The 27,141-nt window shown below is 46.1% G+C and overlaps 3 protein-coding genes across 6 annotated transcripts; 2 read left to right on the top strand and 1 right to left on the bottom strand.

Annotated features, from left to right (window-relative positions):
* Positions 1-949: 949 nt before the first annotated feature.
* LOC108158840 (protein slit) lies at positions 950-27,136 on the bottom strand. Of its 2 annotated transcripts, none has more exons than XM_017291560.2 (6): positions 26,016-27,136; positions 3,754-4,159; positions 2,495-3,682; positions 2,282-2,428; positions 2,130-2,215; positions 950-2,068 (listed from the first exon to the last, which is right to left on the bottom strand). In XM_017291560.2, the coding sequence occupies exons 1-6, from the start codon at positions 26,030-26,032 to the stop codon at positions 1,465-1,467; spliced, it is 2,448 nt and encodes an 815-aa protein (XP_017147049.2). In that variant the 5' UTR covers positions 26,033-27,136; the 3' UTR covers positions 950-1,464. The 2 variants fall into 2 exon arrangements, with proteins under 2 accessions (XP_017147049.2, XP_033250625.1); XM_033394734.1 differs by lacking the exon at positions 26,016-27,136 and adding an exon at positions 22,256-23,605.
* LOC108158845 (lysozyme) lies at positions 4,552-5,650 on the top strand. The gene is made up of 4 exons (XM_017291566.2): positions 4,552-5,067; positions 5,122-5,210; positions 5,294-5,357; positions 5,416-5,650. Exons 1-4 carry the CDS (start codon positions 4,914-4,916, stop codon positions 5,547-5,549), a joined length of 441 nt encoding a protein of 146 aa, XP_017147055.2. The 5' UTR covers positions 4,552-4,913; the 3' UTR covers positions 5,550-5,650.
* Positions 6,773-12,121, top strand: LOC117189620 (lysozyme-like). 3 transcript variants are annotated; one of them, XM_033394739.1, is made up of 4 exons: positions 6,773-6,892; positions 7,237-7,348; positions 11,605-11,757; positions 11,821-12,121. In XM_033394739.1, the coding sequence occupies exons 1-4, from the start codon at positions 6,863-6,865 to the stop codon at positions 12,015-12,017; spliced, it is 492 nt and encodes a 163-aa protein (XP_033250630.1). In that variant the 5' UTR covers positions 6,773-6,862; the 3' UTR covers positions 12,018-12,121. The 3 variants fall into 3 exon arrangements, with proteins under 3 accessions (XP_033250630.1, XP_033250629.1, XP_033250628.1); XM_033394738.1 differs by lacking the exons at positions 6,773-6,892; positions 7,237-7,348 and adding an exon at positions 7,532-7,567; XM_033394737.1 differs by lacking the exons at positions 6,773-6,892; positions 7,237-7,348 and adding an exon at positions 8,467-8,560.
* Positions 27,137-27,141: the final 5 nt, after the last annotated feature.

Genomic DNA, 27,141 nt, shown 5'->3' on the forward strand with positions numbered 1-27,141 from the left:
GTGATTATTGTGGCGAACCTGTGGGTAAACCTGTGGTTGGCGAATAACCTCCTCGTACGTCGGTGGCGGCGCTGAAAATTGATGGAAGGACAAGAAAAACGATTACCCCAGACGGACACCACACACTCTGCTGGCTTACCATTGATCACATAATCCTCATCGTGCATGTAGGCCGGATTAATGACGGCATCTGTGGGATAGGCACGTTCAACAGTGCGCTGCGAGCGATGCGAGTACCGCTGCAGGTTTTCTGTGGAGGCCGTACTGTGTGGGTGCCCAGCGAGGTCCCGAGCTGGAACATTTCCTTGGAACCAAGCTCTCTAAAGTGTATATCCAAAATCGATAAATGCTGTCACGTTGGCGGCGTCGTCTAGTGGAGTGGTCATTGTAGTCGCCTGACGGACTGGCACTGAACAACTAACAATTCACACAGTCAGCCAGCAAGCATGAAAGGCGGGACCGCCACCGTCGCCATATCAGCGGCTGGCCACAACAGAGCGGAGCCAGTCTGCAGTGGGAGGCACACTCCCGACTGAGGGCGAGAGCCGAGAGCCTGGGCGTAGACACATGAAGTCCAGTTCAATTTTGGCCAGCTTTGATTCCCGAATAAGCATTCAAAAAACCGATTAGGTCGATAAACTAGCGCTAACGTTTGACAAGCAGGGTACCCTGGGTGGTATACATATTTGGATTATCATCTCGCCCATTACATGGCGCAGTTTCCCTTGGGATGATGTATGAGCTATGAGCTCATTTCCATTTAATGAACTAATTTAGCGGAGAGTTCGCCTCCAAATACGCATAGTTTGTGTCGAGGGGGCAGATTATGTGACCGTGACGTCATGGCTATAAGGTTAACAGCCCACTTAGCATTATGCGGCTATTTGGTAATGTCCCACCTAATAATAGACCACCACGGAATTGGCCCAACTGACCTTATGAACGCTACTTCGATTGCAATTGGCTTTTATTTCTCTTTCCACAATGGTTTGCATGCTCGGTTTTGTGTGCCTTGAAATTGGTTAATAAATTATTAAAGCCTTACGACTAAGAGGGTCATGACTTATGGTTCCGTTCCTAACTTTAAGGAGGCGTACCCTTAGCTAACACTAATTCTAGATGGGCGCTAGGGGGCTACTTGCACAGTGGCGGTAAAAACAATAGTAGGTAGTACCATTACATATTAATTTCTTTGTTGAATTTAATTTTTGTAATGCATTTTTTGTAACATATTGGCACTACCACTTTTACTCGGACCGGAGCTGTCAAGTTGCATGGGGTTCTGGATTGTGTATCGATTAGCTTATGGCACGAGTGGGTTAGTGTTGGGCCAAGTATTTGGATTAGTGCAGTGGGTCCTTAGGGCTACGGCCTATCCTATGCAACTACGCAAGTCGGTACAGTTTCTGCTGTACTATCACATGTTTTATTGAGTGGGTGTGCTGGGACTGCTGCCTCCTCTCCTCACAGGCTCGTTGTGGCCTGCAGCTTGAGGTAGCGTGTTCCGCTCTCCGCGTCGGCGAGGCGAGCTATGTGATCTGAGGCGGCATAGCAGGTGGTCGCCGTCGGAGTGCCCGGTCGACTATTGTTGTTGTTGTTTTGTATGCTGTTGCTGTTGCTGCCGACGCTGCCATTGCTCCTGTCCGCGCCGATGCCGCTGCCTTTGACACCGCCCGACTGCCGGAGACGCGTGGTACCCCAGATGAGGACGAGCACGGAAGTGACCAGGACGCCCAGACCCAGGCCGGGTAGGAAGCTCTTGTTGAGGGAATCTATGACAGTGTAGCTGTGCAGCAGCGTGGACTGCTGTTGAGGATGCGTCTGCTGCTGCTGGCTGCCCGCAACGGTGTTGAACTGGCGCTGGTTGTGCTGATAGTCCTCGCTGACATCCTGCTCATGGGAGTCGGGCTTCAGCTCGTTGGTCGTGGAGTAGGGGCGTCGCTGGTACTGGCGCGACACGGGGATGGAGCCCGGACTGCTCAGCTGCAGCTGTGTGATGTTGGAGCATCCAATGTTCAGGTCCGGCTTGGGATTCTGCTCTTGGACCATCACCAGACAGAATCGGTAGCTGCGCGGGAAGGGGGGAGCCGTGAGTGGATCAGGCACATTGGAAAAAGACAATTGCTTACCTTTCTCCTATGTCCAGGGAGGAGCTGTCGGGAACGATAACGCTAACCGTGTTCTGGCCATTTACCACCTTGCTCTCGCAGTGGATCTGCAATGTGAGTGGAATGCGGCTTTAAGCAGGGGCCATCAGAATAGTAGATTTGCTTGCACTTACCGGAGAGTTGTCGATAAGTATCTCATTAATGTTCTCCTCCTTGTAGACAAAGATAGCATCGCACATGTAATCCTTCTTGCTGAGATTCAGCAGCCAGGTAAGGATCAGCCCATAGTCCGCCGAATAGTGCAGATCGTGTAGAATAATCTGCGGAAGGAAACGGTCATATTTATCTGCACATTTAGCGCACTCTTCTCCATTTGTTCCTCTGACCTCCTCTGACAAATCCCTGATGGACGACGTCTGATTTGGTTTCGCGAAGGTCTCCAGATGCTGCATAATGTTGGCATTGTCCTTCTCCACATTGTCCATGTCGCAGCTGAGCGTCTCCACGGGCACCTGAAGCAGCGGAGCCCCCTCAAGGCGCGGCGGCGTCACACAGGAGGCAGTGAGGCTGGAATGGAGCTGGGATACCTGCAGCCACTCGGCGAAGGGACGAATGCTGCAGTCGCAGGAGAGCGGATTGTCCTGCATCTGGAGGCTCTGCAACTCGCGAGCTCCATCCATGGCGTTCCTAGCCACAATCGAGATGTCGTTCCCGGCCAGTCGCAGCTCCCTCAACGAAGGCAGCGGAGCTATCAGATCCGAGGTAAGGGCGCGCAGGAAGTTATGCGTTAGGTCCAAGACTGTCAAGCGACTCAGATGCTGCAGCGAGGAACTGGAGATGGCCACAATGCCATTGTAGCTCAGATCCAAGCTATCCAGAGCGCCCAGTCCGTAGAAGGCGTGGTCCTGGAGGACATCAATTTGATTGTGGCGCAGCGAGAGGCTCACGAGACGAGAGAAGTTGGCCAACGCCTTGTTCTGAATGCTCTTGATCATGTTCCGATTGAGGTTCAGGCTCTCCAGGTTCCGCATCCCAGCCAGTGTCTGCGCGCTGAGCGGACCATTCAGATTGTTGGCCGTAAGGTCGAGTTGCCGCAAGCTCAGGCACTGGCTCAAGTATCGCAGGCTCTGAGCATAGTCGCCCAGGCGATTGCCGCCCAATTTAAGCACCTCCAACTTCCTCAGATTGCTGAAAGTGCGCTGCGATATGCTCGAGATCTGATTGTTACTGAGCTCCAAGTAGACCAGATTGGTCAAGCCCACAAAGTCGGCCGTTCCCAAGGCCTTAATTTTGTTGGTGGCCAAATCCAAGCGGTTGAGGGCTCCCAGCGTTGACAAGGCGTTCCAGGGCACGCTAAGCAGAGCGTTTCCGGGGAGCCCTAAGGCCTTCAGGGGGCCCTTAATGCCCAAGAAGGTGGACTTGTGTACTCGCTTGATCTCCCCCGAGGAGATGACCAGGCCATGCAGAGAGACACCGTTGAAGATCTTCGCGTCGCTCAGAAAGGTCACGTTGCGCAAGGAGCAGTCAAGCAGCGATATGGAGTACGGGGAGGTGCGCAGCCTATCCGCCAGCAGCTGTAAACGGAATCGAGTCAAGGGTTAAAAGTTAAGAGAGGTCCAACAAGGCATCCGCAGTGGATTCTCACCAGTAGTCCGTGCAGATCTATGTTGCATCTCAGGGTGTGGGGCAAGTCGCAGCCGCACTCGAGTTCCGCGTTCCGGGAGCCCGTTATGGTGGGACACTTCCATTCCATGAGGCCATCGTCCACGGGCAGCGGCAGCGAGGAAACCTGCTCGGCCTTCCTCTTCTTGGGCGTACTCTTGTTGAAGTACTTCACGGCGGACTTGGATTTCCCGGTAATGGTGGTGGTGGTTACGGGCACGGCAGCCGCCGACACCACATAGGCAGTGGGTGTGGTTGCGGTGCTCGTAGATGGCGCGGGGACGCTGGTGCTGGTGATCGAAGCCGCTGCGGTGGTGGTATCCTCAAGCAGATCCTTGAGTTCATTGGCCTCTGTCAGCACAGAGACCAGACATATCATCACAAATAGGCTGCAATGCAAATGGAAAAATTTTCATGGAAATTATTGTATTATTGAAAGCAAAACACTTGGATACAACAACAGAACGGCAGATTGTGCGTTTTTAGGTCAAGCAGCGCCACCGCCACTGACACTCTGAGACACATACAGTGTGGCACCCGTTTGTGTCCAGCGGCCAGTGGCGGCGGCGGTGGTGCGTCTCACGCTGGAATTTGTGCCTGTATTGTGCCTGCATCCGAGCTGATCTCTGCAAGACAATTTGCCAATTTAGAGCTTAACGCAATCAAAACTCGAGCGATTTATGCACTGTGAGATAATCTGTGGTCTTTACGAGTTGCAGAACTCAATGCAAAATTTCAAATTTCACGCATTTTCTGCCTCCCAATAGACGTCCAATCCTTTGCGGTGAGTTTAGAAATTTTCATGATAGATATTTTTATTTCGCGTCAATTTCAGTCAACGGCGAGGCGAGTACCCCCAATATATTTGGCATCTCACCGAACAGGCCACCACACCAAGCGTATCGTCACGTCTTGTTGCGCCCCGCAGTGACACACTTAAGTTGCGTGCGAGGCTTTAAAAACCCAGAATTCGGTCGCTACGCATCCAGTGCAATAGAAATAATTCCGCAGCAAAGTGCCCAGTGCTCGCAGTTGCCGCGGAAGGAAGCGCCACAAAGCCCCACATACAGGATTAGCAGTGGTCCCCCCTACAACATTTGGACAGTCTACTCTCACTCTCACTCTCATTATATCCCCATATCCATGGCCAATCAGATGCACAAGAGTGGTGCCCTGGTCCTGGTCTTCAATCTGTTGCTGCTGACGCAGTCGGAGACGGAGGCAAAGCTGCTGACACGCTGCCAGCTGGCCAAAGAGCTGTTGCGCCACGACTTTCCGAGGAGCTATCTGTCCAATTGTGAGTGGTAGGCCCAGACAAAGCGTTGATTTAACCGAGATCTGTATTTGCTAGGGGTTTGCCTTGTGGAGTCGGAGAGCGGACGCAGCACGTCCAAGTCCATGCAGCTGCCCAACCAGAGCGTCAGCTATGGACTCTTTCAGGTGGGTTATCTCATCCACTCTCTGTAGCATGTCTATGAGCAGCTCATACTCATACTCATCCAAACCAAACCACAAATCAACAGATCAACAGCAAAAACTGGTGTCGCAAAGGTCGTCGCGGTGGCATCTGCAACATCAAATGCGAAGGTGAGTCGTCCGCCCACGCGCGCCCAGACGGTGAGAGTATGAGAGATTTGTATTACAGAGTTCCTGAACGATGAGATCTCAGATGATTCTCGCTGTGCCATGCAGATCTTCAATCGCCACGGCTTCCAGGCCTGGCCCGGTTGGATGAGCAAATGTCGTGGGCGCACGTTGCCCGACGTCTCCCGCTGCTAGGACGGGCTGCCCCCAGACTTGCCCACAATTTCCCCGATCTGCTCTCTAGCCTTAAACGTACTCTACTATTACTCTAGCGACTAATTAATAAACAGCTTAAACCATAATGCCCGTACGATAATGTATTCATTCTGCGAAATGTGCAATTATCGCCACTATCAGCTCGCATCGAGCTGATACTTGACTTAATCTTTTTTGAACTTTGTTTTATTCGACTGATAAGACAGTACCCAAAGTACCCAAAGTACAGACGGATCCACCTCAAATGGGATGAATCCCATTCCTCAGACCACAAGTCCACGGGGAGGCAGTCAAGCATATCATTACGTTCAATGTGCAAGTGCCTTATCAGCTTAATCACCCAAAACGGAGAACGTTGGCGCTGAGAGAGGGAGGGCCCGACAATCGGTACGATCGGTGGAGAGAGATCGGCGTTTGGGGAGAGAATTTCCTAAGCGCCAATGTATCTGAGAAATACTCGAATTCGCGTTGGGCTTTCGATTTTAGTACTTCAGCTCGAGTCAGCAGCGTCGCACCTGGCAGCGAGCGAGCAAGCGACCTAGCGACGTGTGGAAATGAGATTGTAAAGCACGCCATCGCATACGAAGCCCACGAAACGCGGTAAGAAGATACGGATACTCGCGCACAGCAGTTTATAATTATACTCGTAGATACAGATACTCCGCGAAACACTCGTTTCCTGTTGTTCTGTTCTGCGTTCACTAACAACATGAAGTAAACAAACAGTTTGCTCTGCTCTGCCTGAAGTGTCTGTCGGGAGAAGTCACTCAAGTCCGTTCTCGTTCCCATTCTTTGCTGATCCGAGTATGCAAATCAAACAAAAGTGAAGCGTGTACGTGCGTGTACTGATCTATCCAGTCACTACTGTAGCGCCATTTGGATAATAATAATTGTTATTAGGATAGTATTTCATGAAGTCTAGGGTAAGGTAGGCTAGGGCAAAGTGGGAGCGCAATAAAAGTTCGCTCTCTCGCTCTTGGCGAATTCGCCCCGCTTTGCCACCGTAGGTAAGGTAGGCACAGAAGAAAATGTTTTAATATATGAAAAAAGTCGAGAAAAAGCCATGAAATCGAACGCACGCACTCCTTTTTTTTCGTCGTATTAAAATACAAAATTGCAGTCACCCAAGTTGTTTCGGTATCGTTATTTCTATTCTAAAATTTCAACTACATTGTAGTGCCGTAGGTTGTATACTTTTTGGCACCTTGAGAAGGTTCTAGGAGAAACAAAAAGATGGATCGTACAGAGATAAATAGATAGGGAGATAGTTACGAATCGGAATCGAAAGTCCTATGACGGAAGACGGATTAGCACATCGACAGGTATTAGGTTTGATAATACAATGAGAAGGAACTATATGGAAGTAAACAAAGGCATCAATTTGTGTGGTCATTTATGATTAGCATCCAAAAAGCTATTAGAGTTGTTTCTAAGATTATCATTTACTCCATAGATGTCCCCTTTTAAACCACATAGAGAAATAGTGCATATGGAAAAACTGGAAATTATGCAACCAAGTTCGAGAAACTAGGCGTGTGAGTCTGACTAATTAAGTATGCCCATAAATTATTATAAAGCCAATACACCAGACCTATCAAAGTGTGCCGAACAGTTCGCCAAATACTTTGTACCTTCTACCTGCTGCGATAATGTCGCATTTTTTCAGTTGAAGATGAAACATTTTTGCCTGTGTCTGATGCCCGTGCTGGTCCTGCGCTGTGAACTCACCCGCGTGCTGGTGGAAAACTACAGCTTTGACAAGACTTTCTTCTCCAATTGTAAGTGGTTGGAATCCTTATTTTAGTTAACGCCAATTGACCTGTATTTCTTTAGTGGACGTTGACATGCAATGACTGCATCTTTCAAGAGGCGATGCAGTTACTGCACCGTCAAGTGGCCCGTGTGACACCAGCAGAAGGCTGTTACGCGCGGATCCCAGGCAAAACACAGCCCTCTTCCCGCCCAACCGACCGAGGGGCGCTGCCGCATGACGCGCGGTGCGTAGCCGAACCAAACGCGAACATGCAAGAAAGATAGCTATTAGACTAACATTCGAGGAAAATTAGTACTAAACTTACTAAGAAACTAAGCATGCAATCAAAGTTCAAATACCACTACAGTTACTAATTAATAGAAAGGTGTGTAAGGATTAATAATTTAATAAGAGGAAGAGAATTAGTGGTGGATATAATATGGTAGAGGGAATTATAATCCGAGCATAAGACCCTAAACGGTTCATGCAAGGAATAATTCGATCTACAAAGTGGAAGGAACAACGGTATAAAATTTCTAGTCAGTCTAATAGGAATCGTGAAGTTTATGCGGCTCAACAGATCAGGGCTGTCTATGTCACCCCTGATCAAGTTGTGCATAAATATCACACCAAGCATTTTTCTACGGTTAACTAAGGATGGGAGGTTTACTAATAGTAGTCTACTAGAGTAGTCTAGTAGGGAGTCTTACACCCGCATCCCAGTTAAGGCCCCGCAGAGCAAAGAGTAAAAAGTTTTTCTGTACTGATTCTATACGGTCCTGGTGTACTTTGTACTGAGGGCACCATACACAGGAGCCGTATTCTAAGATCGGACGAACAAGCGAGGTATAGAGAGTCTTTGTTATATAGGGGTCGTCAAATTCCTTTGACCACCTCTTTATAAACCCAAGCACGCCCATGGCCTTATTTACCATGGTAGAAATGTGTTCGGAAAACTTTAACTTGGGGTCTAACATAACACCCAGATCATCCACCAGGGTAATTCTCTCAAGAGAACCACCAAATAGGGTGTAGGGAGCCAACAAAGGGCTAGAACGATGAAATATCATAACTTTGCATTTCGAGGCATTAAGGTGTAACAAGTTTGCACAACACCATGACTGAAAGTTATTGAGATCGGATTGCAAGCGAGAATGAAATGAAATGTCCTTGTACTGGACACAGAGTTTAACATCATCCGCAAACATAAGAACTCGAGAGCATGTTAATACTGAAGGTAAGTCATTAATAAAGAGTGTGAAGAGTAAGGGGCCTAGATGGCTGCCTTGTGGTACTCCCGAAGAAACCTTTACTGGGAAAGAGAGGGAGTTTTTGAAGAGGACTCTTTGAGACCTAGAACAAAGATAGCTAGAAATCCATCTCAGGAGGTTGGGCGGAAACCCTAAAAGGTCAAGTTTATGCGCTAAAAGGGAATGGTTTACAGAGTCGAATGCTTTACTAAAGTCGGTGTAAATAACATCCGTCTGTAAGTTACCTTGAAAGCCTTTAATAATGAAAGAGGTAAACTTTAACAAGTTCGTGGTGGTTGATCGCCGCCTTATAAATCCATGCTGAGTTGGAGATATAAGTGACTTGCAGAGATGTTGCAAGTGCGGAGTTAAAACCTTCTCAAACATTTTAGGAATAGCGGATAACTTTGCTATACCTCTATAATTTTTTGCATCAGACTTGCTACCTTTTTTATGGTGAGGAATTATAAACGATTCCTTCCAGATCGGGGGGAAGCAAGAAGAATCAATGGATAGGGTGAATAGTTTAAGCAAAGGTCCACACAGAGCCTCGGCGCAGTACCTGAGTACACAACCTGGAACCCCGTCTGGACCCGGTGAAAACACCGGCTTAACTAGTCGAAGATCATGAAGTATGGAACATTCATTTAACAAGGGACTGAAAATGCCGCTCGACCTCGGTAAACCGTATGGGTACGGATGACCAGAGTAGCTTTCCTCAGAATAGGTGGTTTGGAAGAATTGGGCAAAAAGATCGGCAATTGCCTGATCATTATTTGCCGACGTATTACAAAATGATAGCGAGGATGGGCGTGCGGACGTTCTACTCTTACTGTTTACGAAGCTGTAAAACTGTTTAGGGTCCTGAGAAAAACGTATCCTGCATCGAGATAGGTGGTTCTTATAGCATTGAGCATTAAGAACTGAAAAGTTTGACCGAGCTAATACATAGCGAGAGTGAGAAGTAGGAGAACCCACTTCTTGAAATTTTTTATAAAGTCTTGATTTTAAGTTTTTTAGACTGGATAACTCTTTGGTAAACCAAGGGGTTTTCCAGATCTAGTCGGACAAGAAAGCGGGACACAAGAATCGAAAAATGTGCCAAGAGCATTGTAAAAAATGTTTGTGCCTTTTATGATATCAGTGCACAAGTACAAAGCGGACCAATCAAAATCCCTAATGAGGTTATTAAGCTTCGCAAACTCGGCTTTACGAAAGCAGCGGACACGTTCGGGCAGCCTACTCGACCGATCCAATACAGTTGGTCCTATATCTAGCGACACCTCGAAAGTAGGGTGGTAGGCGTCTTCAGGTATAGTGAGCGGAAGGGCTCGGGTTAACAACACTATGGTCGGATCCGATACAAAGCACAGATCAAGCAATCGACCCAAGGAATTTTTCACATGGTTGACTTGAGACAGGGATAGGTCAAGCAAGCCGTCAACAAAGTCATGTCGTGACATGGGCACTAGGATACTAGACTCGTTTACCGAAGACCAAACAGTTCCTGGCAAGTTGAAGTCACCAAGAACTATCATACGATCTTTATCAGATAGCGAGGAAGAAACAGCGGTTAAAGCGGACAAGTGCTGCTCATAAATTGAAATATCCGAAGAAGGTGGGATATACGAGCAAGTAATGAATATAACGAAAGCGGGAAGAATCAGTTTTACACACAGGAATTCCAGTTCCTGTTGAACTTGGACTGTGAAGTGTTCCGACGTGAAGTAAGAGTCCACTGCAATTAGAACCCCCCTGCCCGTCGAGACGAACGGTCCTTTCTAAAAGTTGTGTACCGACCTGCCAAAACCTCGGAACTAAGAATGTCCGGCTTTAACCAGGTTTCAGTAAACACAATAACGTGGGAAGCAAATGCAACACTATCCCGGAAAAGAATGCTGAGCTTACTACGCAAACCTCTTACATTCTGATAGGTTACTAAAAGAGAAGTTAGTTTTTTGGAAAGGTGGAAGCAAGACGGGAAGTTGAGGAAGAGGAAGTTGAGGTTGAGGTTGAGGGTGGCACACTGGAAAGGTTTGGAAGGGATATGGGGGGCCTATTCTTCTTCTTAGCCTTAAACTCCTTCACCACCAAATGCTCCGGCCAAAATTTGGCGGAGCAAATGGTGTCAAATTGAGTTGGGGAGATGCTTATCTTAAACGAGGCTATCTCCCTGGCATAAGAGAACTTAAAATTCTCCACCTTTAAACCCACGGCTTTTATTTTGCTTTGAATAAAAGCAATTACATCATTAGATGTGAGGTCAGGGGCCAGCCGTGAAACAAAAACTTGTCGTTTTGGTGGGACTCCCACCAGTGGTTTAGTCACCACAGGCCTAGTACCTGTGGTGGCAATATCCGGAGGTCCGGAACGTCTATTTACTGGTGGGATCGGGATAGACGGGACAACTAGCGAACTTGCGGACACCACGGACACGGACGCTGCAGACGTACTTGGCTGCACATTCTCCGAGGCGGCTACCGAATCTGCATCGCCAGCAGCTGTCGTTGCCCTTGGAGTGGCAAACGAGATCAACTGCTGCACACTTGGAGTGGTCGGAGTCAGTTTTTCGGCGGCGCACGGCTGAGTGACGGTTGGCAATTGCAGATCCCGCGGAGTGACCTTTTTGCGCCTCGGAGACTCATTCAGCAGTTTTAAACCGCTAAACTGAGCCTCCATGGCTATGAGCCGATCGTATTGGTTTTTAAAACCAACGGTCAGCTCCTTAAAGCCACTCCGCGTCTGCCTCATGAAAGCCACCATGTCTTTCTCCACCGCACGGCATGCCTCGCAACTGTAATGCAAGCCATTACGTTTGGCTATAGCATCACTCACGAGGCCAGAAAATCCAGCGCATTTTGCGTGCACTACGCTGTCGCAGAGCCAGCAGGGGACATTCGGCTGATCGTGGGTGATCTGCTTCTTACAGCTTTTTTTGGCACAGACCACAGCGTATTCCATTTTATTTTATTATTTATTTATATATATACTATTATTTGCAAAACAAATTGGTATCAGATTTCTCCCGCAGGGATTTGCCTCGTGGAGCACGAGAGCAACCTGGACACCAGCAAGATAACGCGCAAGGAGAACGACAGCAAGAACTATGGCCTTTTCCAGATCAACAGCAAGGACTACTGCGCCGAGGGACGCAAAGGCGGGCAATGCAATATGAAATGTGAAGGTAATTTAAATGCTCACCACTCTCTATTGATACTGTATCAACCACATTCTGTTATCTTTTTAGACTTCTCCAACGACGATATAGGCGATGACATTGCCTGTGCCAAAATGATCCAGGAGCGCGAGTGCTTCAAGTACTGGAAGAGATGGGATCGCTTCTGTCGGAATCCTCAGAATCTGCCCAATCTGCGTGTGGCCTGCAATCTACGTAGCCTGTCGCCCCTGCGCACACCCCGCAGTTTCTTCTACATCTCAGGCTGATGACTTACTCCTATACATATAATACATGCATAGACCTCTCCAGATACTAGTATATGTACAAAGTACTAATGTATATAAATTTTGCATAATTGCTTGTTCACTCCGCATTTGTTGCATGCCCACAGACACACACGGGGTTGCGATATGTGGATAAAGGGGGCCCTTTTCTGTGTCCACAAGTGGGCGACCATCGACAACTGGGCCTGACAATGCAGAGGCTGAGCGAAGGCCCAGACCAAGATTGAGAATAAGACCTTCAGTGGGCATGGGGGCATGTAATTGATAGCTGCGGTGCAACATGTTGCAACTCGATTCCCATTCAAAGTCAATCATACAGACTTCTTGGTACAGAGAATGCACAGAGAACAATATCATTTTGCATTTCCGCTCAACAAAGGCGGCATTTCCGTTTGCCGGACAACAATTGAGCGAGTGGTGTGTGTGTTCTATAACGCACCGCAGGGCATCGCATCGGATCGGATCAGGGAAGCGTAGCGCGCAGAGCAATGGTAACAGGTGGAAGCTCAAAAATCAGAGCGTAACTACAATACAAATTGTACGAGACAATGGCCAAACATGGCCAAGATGAAGCACTGGCCCTGGCTGTCCGGGCTGTCCGGGCTGCCTAGCTCCCGCTGCCCGGTTCCATTAGAATGCGCTTTGCATATGTACGTGGTCAAAATAAATCAGTTCTTGGTAGAACAGACAAGTGCTGCGTTGACCATTGCCTGCAGGGGCAGAGGCAGGGTCAGGGACAGAGGCACAGGGGTCTGCCAACATCCTCAACCATAACGAGGGGGAACGTTGTGAGTTGCTGCGGACACCGCAACTCTACGGTTATACCCGATACTAAGTCAGTATGGCGGTAGACGCCGCTAATATTAAACGACACGACAAAGAGTGCGTGCGAGAGAGACAGAAAATCAGTCTGAGCGTGACGTCAGGCGCTGCGTAGCCACTGCAAATTGATTTGTTCCTATTGGCTATAAAAACGATCTGATCTGATCCAGATTCAGCAATCTGATAGATATGGTCATGATTCTGCGTTTTTAGTTTTCTCGAATGTGCAATATTGTGGATGCAACAGATTTTCGTCCTTTGTGTGGGCGGAAGGGGGTGGGGCGAAATTTTGAGATACACGTTTTATAGTAAGATCTAACAGGAGTGCGGATACCAAATTTGGTTACTCTAGCCTTAATAGTCTCTGAGATTTTTGAATATCCCCAGATTTTCGTCCTTTGCGGGGGCGGAAGGGGGTGTGGCGAAATTTTGAAACAAACTCGTCTCGGTCCGATATATTAGCAGTGTGGATACCAGATTTGGTTGCTCTAGCTTTTGTAGTCTCTGAGATCTAGGCGCTAATGTTTTACTCTAAGCAAAGCCGCCTATGCTACGTGTGTGTTAGAGAGAGACAGGGCGAGAAAAAATGAAATTGTTTCTTGATGCTGGCTATAATAATAATACGATCCAATTCAGATTCCGCAGTCTTAAAGATATGGTCATTCTCTACAACTCTACGTTTTTGGTTTTCTCATATCTTTAAAATTGTGGATGCCACAGATTTTCGTCCTTTGTGGGGGCGGAAGTGGGCGGGGCGAAGTTTTGAAATATTTTTGTAGCAGTGACATATCACAGAAGTCTGGATCCAAAACATCGTTGCTCTAGCTCTTATAGTCTTTGAGCACTAGGCGCTGAAGGGGACGGTCAGACGGTCAGACGGACGGACGGACAGACAGACAGGGCTCAATCGACTCGGCTATTGATGCTGATCAAGAATATATATACTTTATGGGGTCGGAAACGATTCCTTCTGGACGTTACACACATCCACTTTTACCACAAATCTAATATACCCCAATACTCTTTTTGAGTATCGGGTATAAAAATTGTTAAAAAATGCAGCTCATACGCTGGCCACCCGACTCCTCCCCTGTCACGCTAACTGGTCAACGGCTCGCAACGTTTCAGTGCCTCTAATTTCCGCCCTGCCCCTCTCCACACCGTGGCTAATTATGCATAAAATGCCACGCCTCACACCTCACAGGATCTCCTCGCATGCCCTCGGAGTCGGAACGGGGTCGGGTCGGACCCAGCCGCTGACTCAGCCAGATGGGAAGCACACTCAATCACATTTCAGAAAATAGTTTGGCCAACTAGCCGACTCCTTGGTGGCTGTTTGTTTGGCTTAAAACTTGCCACAGACTTGCTAATCAATCCACAACCAGTCGGGTCTGAGCCCCAAACAAAACCGAGCAGAGTCGGAGCCATCGACGACACCTCCTCTCAGTGTGCAGACTGGAGACGCCAGTTTAGGTTGATTATTCATCTGAGCAGAAATCAGCCAGCTCCCACACACCGGAGCTACGACTGGGAACGTATTTCGAATGCTCTTTCGGGATGCTCTTCTACTCCTGAAAAATGGGCACAAACTCTCTAAAAAACTCTCTTAAGACAAAACATGTCTTAATTCAGCGCGAATAAGAAATTCTTAAAGATTTTCTCAAATATATTGCTACAAAAATATAGTACAATGAATGGTTGGGAAGTTTGGACCGATTTTGTCTTCTAAAGCTTCTAATAATGCTTCTTTCTTTCAGTCAAATTTGGTTCTATCTTTGACTGCCTCCAGTCCAGTTCCCCCAGCTGATGGACTCCTCCAACTGCTACCTACCCACCGCCCAGCGCTCTGTGTTGTGTCTGTTGGATGTTTCACGCGCTGGTGTGTAGGCGCACAGTTCAAGCGCCATCATCATTATCATCGTCAGCCGGAGCCAGGCCAGCCGAAACTGACTGGAATTAAGGCACGTCAACGGAAATAAACCTTCTCGCACGCATCCGTGTGTTAGTGCACATGTGTATCCGTGTGAGCCAAATGGTTGAAAATGGATCGAGTTGTGTTGGTAACGGCATTGGAACGTTTTCTGTGGAACGGACCGAAACGAAGAGAAGAGATTTTGCTGCCTGATGATGATGCTGGGGCCGATGCAAACTCGCAGATGAAGACCAAAAGATACAAAGATATGATAATGATGCCACAAAATGGGCGTGAATGTGTGTGCAGCTGACTCTGCAAACTTGCCGCAAAATACAAAAAATACGAAACTGATTGAAAAATGAAATTCCAAAATGCAATCACTCGCTGCTATAAACAAATCGTGTAAAAAGTGTTTTTATTTTCTTATTTATTTTTCACATAAGTTAAAACTTAAACTGGCACACAAGCCAGCTAAATATATTATTACTTTTTACTTTTTTTCTGTTTTTCTGCTGTTTCGTTTTCTAAGCCCAACTTTTTTGCGCTCCCCAAATGGCCAAAACATGCGATAAGCCATTGAACAATTTAAAACGCGTTTTTTGTTGGCTGCCTTCTTTGGCAACCAATGAACGAGCAACCAAACAAAACGAGGGGGAACGTTGTGAGTTGCTGCGGACACCGCAACTCTACAGTTATACCCGATACTTAGTCAGTATGGCTCTCCTCCGGCAGACGCCGCTAATATTGAACGACACGACAAAGAGCGCGTGCGAGAGAGACAGAAAATCAGTCTGAGCGTGACGTCGGGCGCTGCGTAGCCACTGCAAATTGATTTGTTCCTATTGGCTATAAAAATGATCTGATCTGATCCAGATTCAGCAATCTGATAGATATGGTCATTATCTATGATTCTGCGTTTTTAGTTTTCTCGAATGTGCAATATTGTGGATGCAACAGATTTATTTGTGGACGTTGACATGCAATGACTGCATCTTTCAAGAGGCGATGCAGTTACTGCACCGTCAAGTGGCCCGTGTGACACCAGCAGAAGGCTCTCACGCGCGGATCCCAGGCAAAACACAGCCCTCTTCCCGCCCAACCGACCGAGGGGCGCTGCCGCATGACGCGCGGTGCGTAGCCGAACCAAACGCGAACATGCAAGAAAGATAGCTATTAGACTAACATTCGAGGAAAATTAGTACTAAACTTACTAAGAAACTAAGCATGCAATCAAAGTACAAATACCACTACAGTTACTAATTAATAGAAAGGTGTGTAAGGATTAATAATTTAATTAGAGGAAGAGAATTAGTGGTGGATATAATATGGTAGAGGGAATTATAATCCGAGCATAAGACCCTAAACGGTTCATGCAAGGAATAATTCGATCTACAAAGTGGAAGGAACAACGGTATAAAATTTCTAGTCAGTCTAATAGGAATCGTGAAGTTTATGTGGCTCAACAGATCAGGGCTGTCTATGTCACCCCTGATCAAGTTGTGCATAAATATAACACCAAGCATTTTTCTACGGTTAACTAAGGATGGGAGGTTTAATAATAGTAGTCTACTAGAGTAAGATGGGAGTCTTACACCCGCATCCCAGTTAAGGCCCCGCAGAGCAAAGAGTAAAAAGTTTTTCTGTACTGAGATTCTATACGGTCCTGGTGTACTTTGTACTGAGGGCACCATACACAGGAGCCGTATTCTAAGATCGGACGAACAAGCGAGGTATAGAGAGTCTTTGTTATATAGGGGTCGTCAAATTCCTTTGACCACCTCTTTATAAACCCAAGCACGCCCATGGCCTTATTTACCATGGTAGAAATGTGTTCGGAAAACTTTAACTTGGGGTCTAACATAACACCCAGATCATCCACCAGGGTAATTCTCTCAAGAGAACCACCAAATAGGGTGTAGGGAGCCAACAAAGGGCTAGAACGATGAAATATCATAACTTTGCATTTCGAGGCATTAAGGTGTAACAAGTTTGCACAACACCATGACTGAAAGTTATTGAGATCGGATTGCAAGCGAGAATGAAATGAAATGTCCTTGTACTGGACACAGAGTTTAACATCATCCGCATACATAAGTACTCGAGAGTATGTTAATACTGAAGGTAAGTCATTAATAAAGAGTGTGAAGAGTAAGGGGCCTAGATGGCTGCCTTGTGGTACTCCCGAAGAAACCTTTACTGGGAAAGAGAGGGAGTTTTTGAAGAGGACTCTTTGAGACCTAGAACAAAGATAGCTAGAAATCCATCTCAGGAGGTTGGGCGGAAACCCTAAAAGGTCAAGTTTATGCGCTAAAAGGGAATGGTTTACAGAGTCGAATGCTTTACTAAAGTCGGTGTAAATAACATCCGTCTGTAAGTTACCTTGAAAGCCTTTAATAATGAAAGAGGTAAACTTTAACAAGTTCGTGGTGGTTGATCGCCGCCTTATAAATCCATGCTGAGTTGGAGATATAAGTGACTTGCAGAGATGTTGCAAGTGCGGAGTTAAAACCCTCTCAAACATTTTAGGAATAGCGGATAACTTTGCTATACCTCTATAATTTTTTGCATCAGACTTGCTACCTTTTTTATGGAGAGGAATTATAAACGATTCCTTCCAGATCGGGGGGAAGCAAGAAGAATCAATGGATAGGGTGAATAGTTTAAGCAAAGGTCCACACAGAGCCTCGGCGCAGTACCTGAGTACACAACCTGGAACCCCGTCTGGACCCGGTGAAAACACCGGCTTAACTAGTCGAAGATCATGAAGTAGGGAACATTCAGTTAACAAGGGACTGAAAATGCCGTTCGACCTCGGTAAACCGTATGGGTACGGATGACCAGAGTAGCTTTCCTCAGAATAGGTGGTTTGGAAGAATTGGGCAAAAAGATCGGCAATTGCCTGATCATTATTTGCCGACGTATTACAAAATGATAGCGAGGATGGGTGTGCGGACGTTCTACGCTTACTGTTTACGAAGCTGTAAAACTGTTTAGGGTCCTGAGAAAAACGTATCCTGCATCGAGATAGGTAGTTCTTATAGCATTGAGCATTAAGAACTGAAAAGTTTGACCGAGCTAATACATAGCGTCCTTTGTGTGGGCGGAAGGGGGTGGGGTTCAAATTTTGAGATACACGTTTTATAGTAAGATCTAACAGGAGTGCGGATACCAAATTTGGTTACTCTAGCCTTTATAGTCTCTGAGATTTTTGAATATCCCCAGATTTTCGTCCTTTGCGGGGGGGGAAGGGGGTGTGGCGAAATTTTGAAACAAACTCGTCTCGGTCCGATATATTAGGAGTGTGGATACCAAATTTGGTTGCTCTAGCTTTTGTAGTCTCTGAGATCTAGGCGCTAATGTTTTACTCTAAGCAAAGCCGCCTATGCTACGTGTGTGTTAGAGAGAGAAAAAATGAAATTGTTTTCTTGATGCTGGCTATAATAATAATACGATCCAATTCAAATTCTGCAGTCTAAAAGATATGGTCATTCTCTACGATTCTGCGTTTTTGGTTTTCTCATATCTTTAAAATTGTGGATGCCACAGATTTTCCTCTTTTGTGGGGGCGGAAGTGGGCGGGGCGAAGTTTTGAAATATTTTTGTAGCAGTGACATATCATAGAAGTCTGCGTCCAAAACATCGTTGCTCTAGCTCTTATAGTCTTTGAGCACTAGGCGCTGAAGGGGACGGACAGCTCGCAACGTTTCAGTGCCTCTAATTTCCGCCCTGCCCCTCTCCACACCGTGGCTAATTATGCATAAAATGCCACGCCTCACACCTCACAGGATCTCCTCGCATGCCCTCGGAGTCGGAACGGGGTCGGGTCGGACCCAGCCGCTGTCTCAGCCAGATGGGAAGCACACTCAATCACATTTCAGAAAATAGTTTGGCCAACTAGCCGACTCCTTGGTGGCTGTTTGTTTGGCTTAAAACTTGCCACAGACTTGCTAATCAATCCACAACCAGTCGGTTCTGAGCCCCAAACAAAACCGAGCAGAGTCGGAGCCATCGACGACACCTCCTCTCAGTGTGCAGACTGGAGACGCCAGTTTAGGTTGATTATTCATCTGAGCAGAAATCAGCCAGCTCGAATGCTCTTTCGGGATGCTCTTCTACTCCTGAAAAATGGGCACAGACTCTCTAAAAAACTCTCTTAAAACAAAACATGTCTTAATTCATCGCGAATAAGAAATTCTTAAACATTTTCCCAAATATATTGCTACAAAAATATAGTACAATGAATGGTTGGGAAGTTTGGACCGATTTTGTCTTCTAAAGCTTCTAATAATGCTTCTTTCTTTCAGTCAAATTTGGTTCTATCTTTGACTGCCTCCAGTCCAGTTCCCCCAGCTGATGGACTCCTCCAACTGCTACCTACCCACTGCCCAGCGCTCTGTGTTATGTCTGTTGGATGTTTCACGCGCTGGTGTGTAGGCGCACAGTTCAAGCGCCATCATCATTATCATCGTCAGCCGGAGACAGGCCAGCCGAAACTTACTGGAATTAAGGCACGTCAACGGAAATAAACCTTCTCGCACGCATCCGTGTGTTAGTGCACATGTGTATCCGTGTGAGCCAAATGGTTGAAAATGGATCGAGTTGTGTTGGTAACGGCATTGGAACGTTTTCTGTGGAACGGACCGAAACGAAGAGAAGAGATTTTGCTGCCTGATGATGATGCTGGGGCCGATGCAAACTCGCAGATGAAGACCAAAAGATACAAAGATATGATAATGATGCCACAAAATGGGCGTGAATGTGTGTGCAGCTGACTCTGCAAACTTGCCGCAAAATACAAAAAATACGAAACTGATTGAAAAATGAAATTCCAAAATGCAATCACTCGCTGCTATAAACAAATCGTGTAAAAAGTGTTTTTATTTTCTTATTTATTTTTCACATAAGTTAAAACTTAAACTGGCACACAAGCCAGCTAAATATATTATTACTTTTTACTTTTTTTCTGTTTTTCTGCTGTTTGGTTTTCTAAGCCCAACTTTTTTGCGCTCCCCAAATGGTCAAAACATGCGATAAGCCATTGAACAATTTAAAACGCGTTTTTTGTTGGCTGCCTTCTTTGGCAACCAATGAACGAGCAACCAAACAAAACGAGGGGGAACGTTGTGAGTTGCTGCGGACACCGCAACTCTACAGTTATACCCGATACTTAGTCAGGATGGCTCTCCTCCGGCAGACGCCGCTAATATTGAACGACACGACAAAGAGTGCGTGCGAGAGAGACAGAAAATCAGTCTGAGCGTGACGTCGGGCGCTGCGTAGCCACTGCAAATTGATTTGTTCCTATTGGCTATAAAAATGATCTGATCTGATCCAGATTCAGCAATCTGATAGATATGGTCATTATCTATGATTCTGCGTTTTTAGTTTTCTCGAATGTGCAATATTGTGGATGCAACAGATTTTCGTCCTTTGTGTGGGCGGAAGGGGGTGGGGTTCAAATTTTGAGATACACGTTTTATAGTAAGATCTAACAGGAGTGCGGATACCAAATTTGGTTACTCTAGCCTTAATAGTCTCTGAGATTTTTGAATATCCCCAGATTTTCGTCCTTTGCGGGGGCGGAAGGGGGTGTGGCGAAATTTTGAAACAAACTCGTCTCGGTCCGATATATTAGAAGTGTGGATACCAAATTTGGTTGCTCTAGCTTTTGTAGTCTCTGAGATCTAGGCGCTAATGTTTTACTCTAAGCAAAGCCGCCTATGCTTGCTTGGTTTAAATGCTTGTATCCAGAAAATAAGCTATTCTTCATAGAGATTTTCAGGCAGATCCCACAGATTTCTTACTAGGAAGAAAGTGTTATCCAAGCAGAGAAGAACCATACATTTCTGTCCGAAATACAGCATTAATTAAAGTTCAGCTGGAATGTTTTTTATATTACTTATCTTTTTTAAAGTAACCGCCAGCGAATGTCATGAATTGCAACAAAAACAGCAGCAGCAGTAGCCAATTGGGCAGCATGTTGCTAATCATAATGACAGCAGCATGTTGCATAGGTTAAAGGCGAAATTACCAATTTGCTATATCTTTCGGTAGTTTGTTTGGTAGTTTGATAGTTTGGTGGTCTTATGCGCCATATTGAATATCAACCTGCTGTGTGGCATGGTTCGCGCGTTGAAAGCGCAACGAAATGCGTCGTGGCTCTTGGATGTGTGTCGTGGCTGGCTCGGCTCTGTGTGGCAGATGAAATTTATGCCTAGCATGAAAATAGTAAAAGTTTGCTGCAAAAGCCAGCAAAAGGTCGAAATGTCACGCAAGTGGCAACCACAGACGTGTTGCACACAAGAGCGAAAAAAACCGAAGCAGCTGCTTTCGAAATTGAAGTAGCCACAGATACAACAGCAACAGCAAAAGCAAAAGCAGCCACAATTGTGGTCTGGCGTGGGTATTTAGCATGCCAAAAAAAAAATTAAAAAGGAGACAAAAGGCGACAGGAAACAGAGGCAAAAGGGATTTAATTGTGTGGCCCATCCTGGGCCAGGTACCAGTTCCCCTTCCCTTGAGCCCTGTGAGAATTCCATGTGTGAATGACGGGACGCATTTGCTTGTGTCTGGAGGTAAGACGGAAGCGGATGCTGATCCTTGTCTGAATACAGAGCAATGTCAATATTGTATTTCTATATAAATATGTATGTACATATGATTACGAGTAAAAAGATTAATCCATCATATATTCAATCATAATGCATAAAGTGATATTCGTAAAGACAGAAGTTTTAATAAACCCTATAACCTTTAGCTGAGGTTTAACGATCATTAAATTTAACCCCTTAATATATTTGGTAATTAGCGAAACAAAAGAAATTAATTTTTGTTGATTTATCTTAATAATATACTCATATTATCAATAATTTAATTAATTAAACGTTTTGGAGCCACCTTGGTCTGGTATTTACTTGCTGACAAGTGAAAGATGATATTGTTCATTATGCCACTTGATTTTCAGAATATATGTCTACAAAATACACGCCCCTTAGGGCAAGTGAAATGAGCTACAGAAGGAGACGGTCGATGTGGATGCTCATAAATTCAGAGCCTCAAATTGCTTTTAGTTGTTCGCGGCGGCTGCCGTCGGCCATATTCATATGCAAATGGCAGACAAAACACAGATTCCGGGCAACGAAAATCCAATTTAATTTAAATTAAACACAACCTGGACCTGGACCTGGTTCATTCATGCTTCGGAGCTCGGACTGACTCAGAGGAGCTCGTAAAATGCAAGATTTGGTGAATAAACTTAAAATGCAGGCGAACAAAATCCGGCTTAAGACCGTTCCACCAAATAATGGTTTGTTTACCTTGCCCCAGGGGGAACGGATCGTATGCAATGGGATAAGCCAACTGTTCATCTCAGAGCCACACATGTGCGGACCGAACATAAGCAGATTTAAGAGCGGCCTCTGGTCCGCAGACTAACAAAGAGCCCCTGACAGAAGTTCGATTTGCAGCAATTGCCGTCACTTACGGTTTTGTCTCCGATTTGGTTAATTGTTCGAGTGCCGGTGCTTGCCCGAGCAGCTGCCTACGTGAGCGTTCCATTAAAAAGTAATTTGCCCAACAGAAAAACCTGAAAAGAAACAAAAGCGCCAAAGCCAAATCCCATTCAAACAGCAAAGACACTGGCAGCAAACAGCCCGAGCCTCGGCAGAGACGACAGTCAGCCGCCACCCACACACTTCCGCTGACTTGTCTCTCGGCCCACTCTCGAAAAATAATACTCACTAATTTTATTTCTCCGACTTGACTTGTTGTGGCTGTTATTTTATCGCTGGTTTTTGTTTGGAGGAAAAACAAGTTTGTCAGCCCAGTGATTTGCAGTTGCGGTGACAATTTTACCAACAATTTGAGACTAGAAGGGAGTCCAGGGAGAACTCAGGAGCGAGCAGGGAGGAAAGGAAGATTGAGTTAGAAACTGGGTTTGGAATGAACTTTGCAGCAGAATACAGGATTCCTCAAGGTTAAAGAATACAAAGAATTACAAACATTGAACTAGCATTCGTAACAGTCATCTCAAACGGTAAAAGATGAATCTTTATGTATTCTTTGATCTGAGAATAATTGGTTTGATGTTCTATTTCCTCGCGATATTATTCCAGAATCCCTTAAAGCGAGATCCAATCAAATGGAAATCGCTGTTCGGCAGTCAAAAATTGAATCGGTAGGAAAATATTGAACAAAAAGAAAGCTGACTGGAGCCAGGGCACGGAAATGGGTCTGAAAATGAACTAAATTAAAGATATTATGCGACAACATACGACATGCCACACAGATATACACACAATTATAGTCAATCGTCGAGCCCACACCACTCCACAACCCACACACAAATGCAAATGCCAGAGACAGCAAAGAGCAACAGCGTCAACTGCTTCGGCTGTGGCTGCGGCTGCTCAGATGCTGGGATGCTGCGGAGGAGTATGCTAAGTGAATGGCTAGATACCTTATGTGCACTGCCAGAAATCCACACAGATCATATGGTGGGGATACCAAGAGAAACCCCTGGCATGTTCATTCCTCGAGGCAGTGTTTAGTTTCGGTTTAGAATCATCTTCGGGGGAGATCATCTGACTGTTAACTTCATTATTACCTCTACGACGACGACACACTTTGGGCACAAAAGTAAGTGGGCAGCAGGCATCTATCTCTTGGTTGCTGCCGCTGTTGCGCTCCCATTGCCAAATTTGGCAACTTGTTGAGGAGCAACCAGCCAACAGTTAAGACCCAAGCACCAGAGACAGCGCCAGCAGCAGCAACAGCAACAGACACCAGCTACGAAGTAACCAATTAAGTGGCACAAATGTATTTTTATTATACCCGATACTCAAAATGAATATTGGGGTATATTAGATTTGTGGTAAAAGTGGATGTGTGTAACGTCCAGAAGGAATCGTTTCCGACCCCATAAAGTATATATATTCTTGATCAGCATCAATAGCCGAGTCGATCGAGCCATGTCTGTCTGTCCGTCCGTCCGTCTGTCCGTCCCTATTAGCGCCTAGTGCTCAAAGACTATAATAGCTAGAGCAACGATGTTTTGGATCCAGACTTCTGTGATATGTCACTGCTACAAAAATATTTCAAAACTTCAAAACCATGTCTGTCTGTCCGTCCGTCCGTCTGTCCGTCCCTATTAGCGCCTAGTGCTCAAAGACTATAATAGCTAGAGCAACGATGTTTTGGATCCAGACTTCTGTGATATGTCACTGCTACAAAAATATTTCAAAACTTCGCCCCGCCCACTTCCGCCCCCACAAAGGACGAAAATCTGTTGCATCCACAATATTGAGGATACGAGAAAACTAAAAACGCAGAATCATAGGTAATGATCATATCTATCAGATTGCTGAATCTGGATCAGATCAGATCATTTTTATAGCCAAAAGGAACAAATCAATTTGCACGTTGTGAGTTGCTGCGGACACCGCAACTCTACGGTTATACCCGATACTAAGTCAGTATGGCTCTCCTCCGGCAGACGCCGCTAATATTGAACGACACGACAAAGAGTGCGTGCGAGAGAGACAGAAAATCAGTCTGAGCGTGACGTCGGGCGCTGCGTAGCCACTGCAAATTGATTTGTTCCTATTGGCTATAAAAATGATCTGATCTGATCAAGATTCAGCAATCTGATAGATATGGTCATTATCTATGATTCTGCGTTTTTAGTTTTCTCGAATGTGCAATATTGTGGATGCGACAGATTTTCGTCTTTTGTGGGGGCGGAAGGGGGTGGGGCGAAATTCTGAGATATACGTTTTATAGTGAGATCTAACAGAAGTGCGGATACCAAATTTGGTTACTCTAGCCTTAATAGTCTCTGAGATTTGTGGATGCCCCAGATTTTCGTCCTTTGCGGGGGCGGAAGGGGGTGTGGCGAAATTTGGACACGAAACGGTCAAGGTCCGATATCACAGGAGTGTGGATACCAAATTTGGGTGCTGTCGCTCTTATAGGGTCTGAGCTCCTTATACTCATATTTTGCAATTGGCAAAACCGACCATGAAACCTGTGTGTTAGAGAGAGACAGAGCGAGAAAGAATGAAATTGTTTTCTTGATTCTGGCTATAATAATTATACGATCTGGTTGAGATCTTACATTCTAAAACATATAGTCATCCTCTACGATTCTGCGTTTTTGGTTTTATCGTATCTTTAAAAATGTGGATGCCACAGATTTTCGTCCTTTGTGGGGGCGGAAGTGGGCGGGGCGAAGTTTTGAAATATTTTTGTAGCAGTGACATATCACAGAAGTTTGGATACAAAACATCGTTGCTCTAGCTCTTATAGTCTTTGAGCACTAGGCGCTGAAGGGGACGGACAGACGGTCAGACGGACAGACGGACGGACGGACAGACGGACAGACAGACATGGCTCAATCGACTCGGCTATTGATGCTGCTCAAGAATATATATACTTTATGGGGTCGGAAACGATTCCTTCTGGACGTTACACACATCCACTTTTACCACAAATCTAATATACCCCAATACTCATTTTGAGTATCGGGTATAAAAATCTTTTTTCCGCTTTCATTGTTGTTGTAGGCGTTCGAAAATGAAATGAAAATACAAAGATTTTCTTCAGCTGCAACCCAAGTAGAAAGATCCGGAGCTGCCTGCTGTGAAAATGATAAGTTATAGAAAATAGGGAGAAGACATATTCGGGTGTAGAGAGAAGGAAACGCAACGAAAAGCGCTAATTGCGCGTAAAACCGAGCAGAAGAGAGCCCGAGCCACGGCCTCCGTGTGTGGGTTTACTTTGTGTGATGCATCTCGCCACCCCTTCCATATCTTTTGTAACTCATCTGTTAAGGGTTAAGGAAACTCCACTCCCTTCCCCCATCCGTTGTTGCATGTAAATTTGGAAGATATTAGCCCGTGAAACATAACGAAAGATGAAACAAACGCAACGGAAGAGATGACTTCAAGTTGATCGAAATCTTTATAGGAAAACCATTATAATTTCCAAAGCGTAGCGGCCTTCGGGCGACGGCGGAATTGAGACTGACTCTGATTATGCCTAAACCGAATAGCAGTCAATTAGAGTGTTAATATTAGATTAAAAGCCGCTAAGTTCTCTGGCACACGAAGAGGCTACAGAAATCGCCATATCTTTGCATATGCCGTTCCAAGGTTGTCAGACCTTGATTTCTACGGCATAAATCGTTGTGGGCGTACTTTTATTTGCCTTTTGTGGCATTAAATTAGCCCAGACCTTCTACTCACCTTAGCTTGGGCCACATCTTGCTGCTTTCTGGTTGCTGGCAAAGTCCGGAGATGGTGTGGAGCGGGTCTTTATCAGCGTGCGAAACTTAAACAGAGAGCAGGCAGGCGAGCGCTGGCAACGTTCATAGAACAATAAACCGCATTAACCTGGCCTCTACCTGGCACAGGCACTGTCACTGTCACTGGCACTGGCACTGGGCACCCTGGTACACACACACACACACACAACGCGGCTGTCTTCTGCCTTCTGCTCCAGAACGTATTTAGAATGCGACAACGGCGGCAGCGGCAGCGGCAATAAATGGAAGGAATGGGACGCCAGTTGACACCGCTGGAGCTGGACAGAAGGCTCACACACACACACGCACACTCGCGGGCACAGTCGAAATTAAAATTTCATTCATGAAAAACAACCGAGCGACCGACTCGAAGTGCAAGTAAAATAGTAGTCAACTGAAAGAACCGGAAACGGATGCGAATCCGACGCTGTTGATGTTTGTCTTGCCCCTCGCCAGGATTCCAATAGTTTTGAGGGATGATGACGCGGCAAAGACGATGACGCTGATGACGGGTCAGGTAGGCTGTGTGCCACTCGCAATCTTAACTCCACTGACAACTGGCGACGACCGTTCTTCAGGTATTGTCAAATTTGCATTTTTCACATTTGCCGCTTGAGACGAACGTTTGCTGCATGCGACAACAAGCTGCACATACACAGAGACGGAGGAGAGCAAACGCAATAATCAACTGCCACGAACTGGACCCGACCACGTCTGAAACTTGACTGAGCGGCATACGCTCAGGTAAGGCAGCTCGAGCCGCCGCCAGAATGATTTCGTATGCGTTGGCTGGCTGTGCATCTGTATGGGTGTTTGCCTTCGCATTCGGTCGATTCATTCACAAATACTGGTCCGCTCTCTGGTCTGTTCGCTGTCGTATTGGACTTCGGCTGAGTCATTGAATGAGCCGCCTCCGCCTGCAGTGTGTTACTGTGTGGGCAGGCTTGGAATTGTAAGAGTACGTATCTACGCGGTTGAACTTAATTATCATTTTTCGCTTGCCAAAGATCGCGGCCCAGAGCCGCATTCGACTGCAGGCTTAACCCAAATACTGGCCACTAACTAGC

The sequence above is a fragment of the Drosophila miranda genome (genome assembly GCF_003369915.1).
Source record: "Drosophila miranda strain MSH22 chromosome Y unlocalized genomic scaffold, D.miranda_PacBio2.1 Contig_Y1_pilon, whole genome shotgun sequence".
In the NCBI taxonomy this organism is placed as follows: Eukaryota; Metazoa; Arthropoda; class Insecta; order Diptera; family Drosophilidae; genus Drosophila; species Drosophila miranda.

Coding starts and splice junctions, on each gene's coding strand:
- LOC108158845 (XM_017291566.2), top strand. CDS start 4,914: ATGGCCAATCAGATGCACAAGAGTGGTGCCCTGGTCCTGGTCTTCAAT. Junction 5,211..5,293: donor TCAGCTATGGACTCTTTCAG/GTGGGTTATCTC, acceptor ACAAATCAACAG/ATCAACAGCAAAAACTGGTG. Junction 5,358..5,415: donor CTGCAACATCAAATGCGAAG/GTGAGTCGTCCG, acceptor TTTGTATTACAG/AGTTCCTGAACGATGAGATC.
- LOC117189620 (XM_033394739.1), top strand. CDS start 6,863: ATGACGGAAGACGGATTAGCACATCGACAG. Junction 6,893..7,236: donor ACGGATTAGCACATCGACAG/GTATTAGGTTTG, acceptor GCATTTTTTCAG/TTGAAGATGAAACATTTTTG. Junction 7,349..11,604: donor CAAGACTTTCTTCTCCAATT/GTAAGTGGTTGG, acceptor TTTCTCCCGCAG/GGATTTGCCTCGTGGAGCAC.
- LOC108158840 (XM_033394734.1), bottom strand. CDS start 22,329: ATGGAACGCTCACGTAGGCAGCTGCTCGGGCAAGCACCGGCACTCGAA. Junction 2,216..2,281: donor TACTTATCGACAACTCTCCG/GTAAGTGCAAGC, acceptor CTCACATTGCAG/ATCCACTGCGAGAGCAAGGT. Junction 2,069..2,129: donor TCCCTGGACATAGGAGAAAG/GTAAGCAATTGT, acceptor CTTCCCGCGCAG/CTACCGATTCTGTCTGGTGA.